Source organism: Vipera ursinii (genome assembly GCF_947247035.1).
Source record: "Vipera ursinii genome assembly, chromosome: 3".
NCBI classification, from domain to species: Eukaryota; Metazoa; Chordata; class Lepidosauria; order Squamata; family Viperidae; genus Vipera; species Vipera ursinii.
In genome coordinates, this window is record NC_139516.1 from 190,853,560 (window position 1) to 190,864,908 (window position 11,349).

Sequence of the window (11,349 nt, forward strand, 5' to 3'; positions counted from 1 at the left end):
AAGCATCTGCTTATCCCAGGTCCTTGGGAAAGACTCAACAGCTGGATAAAAGTGCCAAATCCAGTCTAAACAGCTGGGTGACTATGCAACCAGCCATAGTAAATAACATTTGCAGACTGTGCAACTCTCAACAAATAAGAGAGTCTGCCTACAAGTAAGCCTGCTTCTCTGAAAGCATCATATTTAACCTTAAATATTTTTGCCCCACACCTTACTTCATCTCTGCTAATAAGTTCATTGGAGAAAGTAAGGCCTGGCATTAACCCTCTCTTCTTGAGCCAAAATATGGCTGCAAAAGCACCAGAGAAGAAGATTCCTTCGACAGCAGCAAACGCAACCACTCTTTCACCTGTTTCAATGAAATCAAAATTTGTTAACTTCTCAGACAATTAATCAACCTTCAAATTGTAGAAAAGAATAAAAGAGTTTTCTCCTATTTTATTCAGCCAGGGTGTGAAGTAAATGCATTTGGAGTGCCAAAGCTGGGAAACACTGACAAAACCCACAATCCTTCCAAATCTTAATTAAAGTGCAACCTCGCTAACAAGGAAAGAGCATTTACTATATCTTGTATAAAGACTCTGGCCTCACTGTCTCATTTGGCTTGTCCTGTTAATTCCAAAGAGATCTTTCAGAAAACCTGCTAATTGTTTAATTCCCCAGAGGAATAGCTTTAACACAGAGACTTCTGGTATCCGCATATTCTTAAGAGCTTAATGTCAACTTCTAGGATGTAGAGAAGATTGAATAAATATATGTAAATATAGAATCTACTGAAATGGCAAAGGTTTAGTTCATTGTCATACCCTGTGGGAAGCATCCGATAAGTACATTCAGTATATGAATGAACGTTAGCAGATTTTATCAATTTGGGATGGAAGCAAAAAGCTTATTATCTATCTCTAAATGTATGATTATTGATTATATTTGTTCCTGGAGTAGGACATACTCATATGCTTAGAGGAACCATCTACAGTTTACACACAAACACACACACACACACACACGTGCGTCAACTTCCCTCCGCCCTGTGCGCTCCCACAGAGAGGGCCTCCTCAGGGTGCCACCGGTCAGAGAATGTCGGCTGGTGGCCCCCAGGGGGAGGGCCTTCTCTGTGGGCGCCCTGGCCTTATGGAATCAGCTGATGGTTGAGCTCCGCATGGCGCCTGACCTTCGCTCCTTCCGACGCGGTTTGAAGACCTATCTATTTCAACAAGCTGGCCTGACCTGATGGGGGATGTGTTGGGGTTTTTATTACGGATTTTTATACTATTATTTATTGTTTTAGCTCGGGCTCCTATTTAATTCTCTTTTAACTTTTGTACTCTGTATTTTATATGTACCCTGTTCACCGCCCTGAGTCCTTCGGGAGAATGGCAGTATACAAATATAATAAACTTAAACTTAAACTTAAACATATTGATAGAGATATATTGATAGCTATATTGATAGATATATAGATATTGATACCTATATTGATAGATATATTGATAGATATATATTGATTATATTTGTTCCTGGAGGACATACTCATATGCTTAGAGGAACAATCTACAGTTTTTACATACACGGATGTACACAAAATGGAGGCACCTACCAAAAGTGGCTTCTCTGTCTTTTATCCACTTCATTGCCCATTCTGCTTTCTTCCTGACACATGGCATCGTCTCAATAGCATTAAATAAAAAGTCCCTGAGAGAATGGGGAAGGAGGGAGGAGGAATGGAGGAAAACCAAAAGACTGTAAATCTGGGTAGTGAGACTGGCACAAAAGCACAGATCACTTGCTGTGACAAATTAGCTTACATCCAAGAATAGCAAGGATGCTTTTAACATAGCACCTTCATTTCTCACTGATACAGGATCTTCTGAAACTACAAACATATGCTAGAAATCTTTCCTGCAGTTTGGACAAAAATTTAAAACCAAACATTTTCCAGGAATTGCTACCTAAACACAAAAAGGATCTTCATATACTTCACCCTGGAAGTAAAGTGACACAACTATATGAGTTCTGAATGTTAAATACAATCAATTTTTCCACTTTCTCCTTCTCCATTTCTCCGGAAGGAGTGAAGAGTGAAAATCATATGTTTCTGCTTCTAATGATACCAGTTTAGGTTCATCATAATTAGTGAAAATAAGCCAGGGCCTTAGACTATAATTTAGCATTCTTAATTTAATTTTGATTCCTTGAAGCCAGTGTAGTCTAATAGTTAAGGCACCAGGCTAGAAATTAAAAGATTATGAGTTCTACTCCTACTTTAGGCATGAAAGCTGGCAATCATTCTCTCTCAGCCCAACCAATATAAAAAATAGGAGGAGGAAAGAATAGTAAATGTTTGACGCCTTCAGTTATGTAAAAACATAAGATAGGATAAAAATAAAATAAAGTTAAAATAAAAAAACTAAAAATCAGCAAGTACTGATTTTCTTACGATCAAGCAAAAACTCTTCCTCTCTCCGTTATAAGCATATAAAAAAATACAATCTTCCACTGATATGTCCTTGCAATGTTAACCCGCAGTTTCCCATTACCCCTAAACCAGACTATACATGAGAACTATAAAAAAAGAAATATAGAAGTCCTCTACATAGTGGTAATTACCTTTTCTCAGGATCTTTGATGTAGGTGTCTATTAACAAACTGTACATCTCAGAATGAACATTTTCTATTGATATCTGAAAGCCATAGAAACAGCGAGCTTCTGGGACCTGCACTTCTTGGCTAAAACGTTCTACCTACCAACGAAAGAAGTCAGATATCTAACTGTTCATGTAAGACCAGGTTCACACCCTACCCGAGGCCATGATGTCTTATAAAAATAACTGTTTTCTTCTAAATGAGCATCTCTGGGTAAAGCAAATATGATATACACATAGTGCTTTTTTTGTCATAGAACGCACAGGAATGGAGTTCTGGCACCTTTTTTTGATGGATTTTCCAAGTTTTAAAAGTAACTTTTGAAAATTTGATGTTTGGTCCACGTGGACTTGAATCACCCTGTCAAGCGTAGCAGGTCAGTGGCAAAATCATTAAAACGGTGCACACGGGCTGCTTGTGTGTAGAGTCCGATGCATGCGTACTTCGTCCGCGCTGGTTGTGAATGGGGCTGCTTGGCTTGTGATTGGTTGTGTGGTCACGCTCTGAGTGCTTACTGCGGGTGGTGACCGTTATGTTTTGTTACGCAAATGGCCTGTGTGGGTGTGTGTACAGTGATTAACTATGTGCAAAAGATAAATAATTTATTTTTAAAAATCAGTAAATTGAAAATCTTTAATTTTAGTGTAGCATTTACTACGAACATTTCCCTTAAATACAATAAATTAAATTTATGTTAAGAACTGAGTATGTAATTTTTTAATAAAAAATTAACAAAATGTGAGTTCCGGCACCTTTTTTCTTACAAAAAAACCCACTGTATACACGTATAGGATTCCCAAGAAAAAGCAGTTGAAAGTCAGTGTGATTAGTACAAACTTTGTTAAAAGTAAGTATTTATAGGAAAATATCCACAATGTTCCTTATGACGGACATCTAATACATGCAAAGTACAATTACAAATAGATGTTTGACTGCATGCAATGAAAAAGAAACATAGCATCAAAATATTATAGGCTACATCACAGGAAGCATCTCACCAAGTTTTCATTAACAATTCCATCACTAGCAGCAAAAAAAGCTAGGATATGCGAAATGAAGTATTTCTCTTCTGGTTTTAGGTTGTTCCAATGAATAAGATCCTTTGACAAGTCAACCTTTACAAAAAAAAGAAAGAAATATAGATTACACACTTGAAATTGTCATTGTTTACTGATAATTCTGAAAAGCAAAAATAATGTCTAAGAGAATATACCCTATAATTCAAAAAGGGGCATTCATGGGGGGGGAGGTATTTGATAAAGTTGGCGGCTGTAACTTCACCATCAAAGCCCCACTCTTTTTACATGTCTTGTAATACACATTAAAAAGGATGGAGCTTCTATCATTCCATTTTGAATTTCTTTTAATTGCTTTTGCAGATTCTCCTAGCTTCTAACCCTCTTCTCCCATGTGGTGACTTGTAATGTAATGGATTACTCTTAAATGCAATGGATTATTATCACCCTCACCATCCTCTGCCAGGACGGGTGGGTAGATAATTAGGAACTATATCCTAATCATCTAGTGGTTTTCTGGTCAGTATATACTAGTTTACTAGAAATTCTCTGCCTAAATTTACACATAATTTGCCTTTAAAGGAGAGGGAAAGACAGTGAGCACACATACAACTCATTGTATGATTTATTCCAGAAATCCCTTCTATCCTTGAACAATACCAGAAAACAAAAACAAATAAACAAATTCCTCAAATATTTCATTGCTCATGCAAGTAGGCAGTGCATTTGTTTGTTTGCTTGCAATGGTAGCTGCCTTTTTATAATAGAAACTGACTCTTCCTTAAAAACATGTTACCCTAAATGTAAGGAAAGTATGTAAACTAGAATACCAGGTCAGTGAACAGAATTTTTTCTGCACTTTTGCTTCTGTCTCTTGGCTGCCTTATGGTCTAAATACATCAAGTACTTTTCAGTTGTTAGGTCTTGAGGGATCTACGGCAGGGTTTGAGTTTAACCATATGGACCAAGGTGCAAAGTCATTTTTCTGCCAAGATGGAAATAAAAGGATTACTTATGGTCTGGGGAGAAATCTGTGATCACTACTAGAGGTTAATCTTTCTGCCAAAAATCCTCTGCTATTCAAGCCATTTTTGTGTTCCTAACACTGTTGCTAGTGTTAGACTAGGGGTAAATAATCCACATGTATCTTCCCAAATCCCATCTGCAATCCCCAGAAAAGCTACAGTTGAATGCTTCAAGCCTTTACTTTCGAGGTTAAGACGCAAGGGGCAGAATGAATATTTAAGTCCTGCAGGCATCAGGGTATCATTGGCTACACCCTGAGGGCCCCAGATAGGACAAAAAAAGAAAATGTAGTCCCCAGACTGACATTGCAGCCCACCCTTGGGTTAATGCTGGTCACTTTCTGCAATGTGTCTTCTGTGCAACTCACCTCTTCTACTGTCCAGAAAGAAGCCTGAGCCTGCTTGTACATTTTCCATATATCATGGTATTGGATTGGGAAGATGACAAATCGATGGGGATTCTTCCTTAAAAGAGGTTCCTCATTTGATTTTAAGCCATTTTCAAGTCCCTCTGCGGGCAACTCCTAAAGAAAAAGCAAGAATTCATACATATGCTATTTTCAACAATATCACTGGCTTTCCTTAGCTTTTATCTATTATTAATCCAAACATTAATTATCTTAATCTATTCTAAATCCAGAAACTATCCCTGCATAGAGGTTCTGAGTTGGTCAGATATTGATTTACTGAAAGATTATCTTGATGGGGACAACTAACACACCGAGTTCAAGAGCACAGCTTTCAGTTCAGTGAATGTGCAATGTGGAGAAGGATAACAATACCAACAACACAACTCTGATGTACACTTTTAGCATAGCTTTCTTGTAGCACACTTGAAGTAATTCGCTTTATGCTGCAATGATAAGCCAAGCTTTGCAATGACAACTCCCAGAACTTAAAGCGTTTGGGGAAATCAAGTCAAACGGAGGCATTTTTGATGTCTACTGTCCCATGGAAAAGCTGGTAGTTTGTACTATAGATACACAGCAGATAGCAGCTCTTCTCAGGCATCATACTTAGAACCATGTTAACAATTTAAAGCCTAAATAACTGGTGTCTAGGGAAACCCCTAGAGATCATTTCCTTACTAGGGTCTTCTACATTCACCCAACCATTGTTAGGCCAAAATAAAGTACCATGGAGCTTTTTGTTACTTTAGTGAAGATTTGCCCTGAAGACATGGTAAGCTGCTACCGTGTATTCATTTTAGACAGCTTGTACTGTATGCTTAACTGTGCTTTTACTTACACTTACAAATTTCCCAGCCACCAAAGAATCAGAATCTATGCCTAGCTTTGAAGGCTGGTTGGAGTCCTTTTGGGGTGTATGATTGCTGCTGGATGGATTTGCAATCTTTCTTATTGTTAGATATTCTATTTTTTTATTGTGTGTTGTTTTGCTTTCATGAAGTCAGGCAGCATCTAAATAAATATCTGATGCCCATTGTAAATAAAATATGGGACAAATGCATAATCAATCTCTGACCAATAGTATCAGACAGAATACTAAGCCATGGGAAACCCCACCCACCCCAATTTGGGCAGAGTTCAGTTGCCTGGAATTGGTTAACATTTAACATTTTCATAATTTTTATACCACCTCTGTAACTAAGTACGTATACAAGTACGTATACAGTTATGATGCCCGTAAAAACCAAGATCAACAGCGACTAAGTGCTTTAAAACTATAAAATGAACATCTTGACTTTTCTAAAACCGAGCGGATGGAAGCCTATCGAAACGCGAACAGAAGGTCTCCAGGAGAGAGCGGAAACCCCTTAAGCGCCAGCCAGTTTCTTGCACGTATTATTGGCCGAATCCCACATGCTGCATTCACAAGTGCCAGAATGTTCGTGGAGATTTATCTCCCAAGAATTGGGCCAATCCCACCGTAGCGTTAGCTCCGCCTGTCGCGATGCGCGTCATGCCACTCTGCCGAAAGAGGCGTCCTCCAAAAGACTTTCGCCGCCGGCTGTTAGGCCTGACGGCGGCGCTCTGCCCGCTTACCTCGTTGCTTTCCGGACTGGTTGGCCCGTACGATCCAGGGCGAGAGCCGCGACGCTCGCTCATGGCGCCCAGCCCCGCTCCTCCCGGTGCCCTAGAAGCCAGCGAGGGAAAGGGACGCACGCGGAAGACTCGCCTGACCTTGGTTTGCTTCTCCGCCTCCTCCCGGGGCGGGACTGCGGGCGGCTGCGAAGGTCAAGGCGGGAACAGCGCCGAAGATCCGATTCCGAAGCGGAGCCGAACGAGACTTACTCGCCAGTCAACTTCCTCCCTGCGGTCTGCGGAAATTGGCCTCTTGCATCCCCGCGCGGACGCTCTCCCGGGTCTTGACGCGCAGCGACTCGGGCTAATGTCCTGTGGTCGCTGGCAGGCAGGCACGAACGAGGATGTCTGCGGTGCTTGGGATTGTTATTAATATAGTAGTGGAGGCGTCCTTGCAAAATGGCTGGAGGTGGGGGGCTGCCTATTCATAAAATGGCTGCCAGAGCCCCATAAGCAGATATAAAATAATGCTTTTTCAGCATCCTGCTTGATCCTCCCTGTGCCCTGCAAGATACCATTCCAAAAAGCAATTCTACTTTTTTTTAAAAGAAGGGGTGGTCCAGACCTGTTCTTGCAAATCAAGATGATGCTGGAATCTTTGCTTGCACTTGGCCACGGTTGCATTTCTTTGATTCGAAACTTTTTAAAATGTAAAAAGGTGGAGCAGGAACCTAGAGGGAGACAGCAATACTTGTGTTGGTGTCCAGAAGCATTGCACTGGAGGAGGGCTTCACTAACAGCAACAAAAGACATTGTCACCAGTCCCATTGCAGAAAGTCTTGGCTTAACCATGAGGCTCATAGCTGGTTTAGGATTTTGAAAAATGATATAAAATAGTTCTATAGTAACTCTTGTATGTTTCTTGCCAGAGAATATCTGGGATTTACCTCTTCAATTATACAAGAAGTAAGATACAATGTGCCTCTGAATACTATTTGCTAGGGAACATGGGGCTTACTTGTTACATCTCATAGGCCAGGGGTGTTCGAACTTGGCCTTTTTATGATTTGTGGACTTCAACTCCCAGAATTCCTCAGCCAGGCATGCTGTCATAGGCTTTATAGTGGTTTATTCAGCTTTTCCATTACTGGAAAAGGCAGATGCGGATGTCTGTTATGAAATTTCCCGTTGGATCTGGAATGCTCTGAATTCTTGGGTCATGAATCATAAAGTCATTATGCAAGGTGAGAAGTGGTATTTGCAAGCATTTAAGAATCAGCCAAAAGTTTCACTAAAATTCAAATTATTTAAATCAGATTATCTTTACTATGCACTCTGTATGTTTTGACATATCTGATGGTATACTGTTGTAGTAACAATTCTTGTCTGTTGTGTTCTATGCCTTCTCTGGAGTTCAACATGTACAGCTGGGAGTAATACAGCACAACTCTATGTTTCTGAGCATGGAAAGTGGTCTGCCACTGTATTAATTTCCTTCCCTGTAATTTACTTATTAATGTCTTACTTTTTACAGAAGACTCCTGCGAGTCCCTTGGACTGCAAGGCGATCAAACCGGTCAGTCCTAGAGGAGATCAACCCTGACTGCTCTTTAGAAGGCCAGATCCTGAAGCTAAAACTCAAGTACTTTGGCCACCTAATGAGAAGGAAGGACTCACTGGAGAAGAGCCTAATGCTGGGAAAGATCGAGGGCAATAGAAGAAGGGGACGACAGAGAATGAGGTGGCTGGATGGAGTCACTGAAGCAGTAGGCGTGAGCTTAAATGGACTCCAGAAGATGGTAGAGGACAGGAAGGCCTAGAGGAATGTTGTCCATAGGGTCGCGATGGGTCGGACACGACTTCGCAGCTAACAACAACAACAACAGATAAAGCTGTAAAGGTCTTAGAGACCTTGAAGGATAGGAGGAAGTGCCACTACCATGGTTAAAATAAAACAAATGTGGCATAATCCCATTCCAGTAAATAAATAAAATTATAAATGTATTTGAGCAAATGTCTCAGATGGGACATTTGACAAAGTGAGGGATGAGGGAAGCACATTCAGACTTGAAAGATTATGGTAATTGTTATAGGGGTTACAATAAAGATAACTAGCTCTGTATGGTATTGGTTTCTTACTCTGATCTATCTTATAAGAAGTTCATAAAATCATCAGTTCATCATAAAATACATGCAAAGGTTTAAATATACCCTTAAAACAGCAATTAAAAATAAATAGCAATGAATAAAATCAGAGTTTTATAAAGGCTTGTTATTTTTTAAAAATGTAGACCGTAAAGAGAGGGAAGGTTACTTACCAAAGAAGTGAGAAGTAAAAAGGCGTAAGACTAAACAAGTCTGGAAAAACTGCCAGAAGCATCAAGCTATCTCAGCGGTATTTTTCTCTACTGGTGCCCATTTTTGAGGATCATTCTGCACACTTTGATACACAATCCAATGGTTAACTTATGGATCTGACTATTGCAATCTCCTTTATGTAAGTCTGCCTCAGTATTGGTCTCCCCCACTTTTCCCTATGGGAAGGGTATCCTTTTAATTTTTTAAGAAATGTGTATTGGTGTTGAATATATTCTATGGTGCTCAGTCATCACATCAGGCTGAAATGATAAGGCTTTTTTTAAAGTTGAGAGGGATTCTTCTAATACAAATCAGGATATTTATCCTAATTTACCTAAAAGAAAAGGTGACTGGATTTTAAATTAAATTTTAAAAAATCCTGTGCAATTGTCCTGTGGCTTCCATAATTTTGAGACTCAACTCACCTTGGAGATTTCCCCCCCCCAAAAAAGAGTTTGAGACTACATTAAAAATTAGTATTAATTGCAGATTGAATTTAATAGTAAGATAATGTTCATCTATAAAATGTATTGATCCCTGGTTCAAAGTCAATCAGGGCCTCCATGATTGAGGGTGGAATAGAACTCAATCTCTGCCCAAGTCCAATATCTTCCTCATTGCACCACAGGGGCTCACATGGGCTTATACTAAATATTTGAAGATAATGGTTTGCAAAAGCTTTTACAGTGCTAAATACAGGGAGTGCAGAATTATTAGGCAAGTTGTATTTTTGAGGATTAATTTTATTATTGAACAACAACCATGTTCTCAATGAACCCAAAAAACAATATCAAAGCTGAATATTTTTGGAAGTAGTTTTTAGTTTGTTTTTAGTTATAGCTATTTTAGGGGGATATCTGTGTGTGCAGGTGACTATTACTGTGCATAATTATTAGGCAACTTAACAAAAAACATATACCCATTTCAATTATTTATTTTTACCAGTGAAACCAATATAACATCTCAACATTCACAAATATACATTTCTGACATTCAAAAACATAACAAAAACAAATCAGTGACCAATATAGCCACCTTTCTTTGCAAGGACACTCAAAAGCCTGCCATCCATGGATTCTGTCAGTGTTTTGATCTGTTCACCATCAACATTGCGTGCAGCAGCAACCACAGCCTCCAGACACTGTTCAGAGAGGTGTACTGTTTTCCCTCCTTGTAAATCTCACATTTGATGATGGACCACAGGTTCTCAATGGGGTTCAGATCAGGTGAACAAGGAGGCCATGTCATTAGATTTCCTTCTTTTATACCCTTTCTTGCCAGCCACGCTGTGGAGTACTTGGACGCGTGTGATGGAGCATTGTCCTGCATGAAAATCATGTTTTTCTTGAAGGATGCAGACTTCTTCCTGTACCACTGCTTGAAGAAGGTGTCTTCCAGAAACTGGCAGTAGGACTGGGAGTTGAGCTTGACTCCATCCTCAACCCGAAAAGGCCCCACAAGCTCATCTTTGATGATACCAGCCCAAACCAGTACTCCACCTCCACCTTGCTGGCGTCTGAGTCGGACTGGAGCTCTCTGCCCTTTACCAATCCAGCCACGGGCCCATCCATCTGGCCCATCAAGACTCACTCTCATTTCATCAGTCCATAAAACCTTAGAAAAATCAGTCTTGAGATATTTCTTGGCCCAGTCTTGACGTTTCAGCTTGTGTGTCTTGTTCAGTGGTGGTCGTCTTTCAGCCTTTCTTACCTTGGCCATGTCTCTGAGTATTGCACACCTTGTGCTTTTGGGCACTCCAGTGATGTTGCAGCTCTGAAATATGGCCAAACTGGTGGCAAGTGGCATCTTGGCAGCTGCACGCTTGACTTTTCTCAGTTCATGGGCAGTTATTTTGCGCCTTGGTTTCTCCACACGCTTCTTGCGACCCTGATGACTATTTTGAATGAAACGCTTGATTGTTCGATGATCACGCTTCAGAAGCTTTGCAATTTTAAGAGTGCTGCATCCCTCTGCAAGATATCTCACTATTTTTGACTTTTCTGAGCCTGTCAAGTCCTTTTTTTGACCAATTTTGCCAAAGGAAAGGAAGTTGCCTAATAATTATGCACACCTGATACAGGGTGTTGATGTCATTAGACCACACCCCTTCTCATTACAGAGATGCACATCACCTAATATGCTTAATTGGTAGTAGGCTTTCGAGCCTATACAGCTTGGAGTAAGACAACATGCATAAAGAGGATGATGTGGTCAAAATACTCATTTGCCTAATAATTCTGCACTCCCTGTAGTTATTAGTGCACTAGCACTCAGCAAGTGATAACTTGCCTGAAAGACCCTGTGAATTGGAGACCTACTGTA

General features: G+C 40.1%; 1 protein-coding gene across 3 annotated transcripts in view; it reads right to left on the bottom strand.

The window, feature by feature from the left end:
* Positions 1–8,456, bottom strand: part of RRM2B (ribonucleotide reductase regulatory TP53 inducible subunit M2B) — a 30,023-nt gene extending 21,567 nt beyond the window's left edge. For all 3 annotated transcript variants that reach the window (XM_083359813.1, XM_083359812.1, XM_083359814.1), the window contains exons 1-6: positions 6,691–8,456; positions 5,053–5,208; positions 3,642–3,758; positions 2,608–2,741; positions 1,598–1,692; positions 216–349 (exon numbers count right to left, since the gene is read on the bottom strand). In XM_083359813.1, the coding sequence (XP_083215939.1) occupies positions 216–349; positions 1,598–1,692; positions 2,608–2,741; positions 3,642–3,758; positions 5,053–5,208; positions 6,691–6,753 (699 nt within the window). In that variant the 5' untranslated portion in view covers positions 6,754–8,456. The remainder of the gene's footprint in view (positions 1–215; positions 350–1,597; positions 1,693–2,607; positions 2,742–3,641; positions 3,759–5,052; positions 5,209–6,690) is intronic.
* Positions 8,457–11,349: the final 2,893 nt, after the last annotated feature.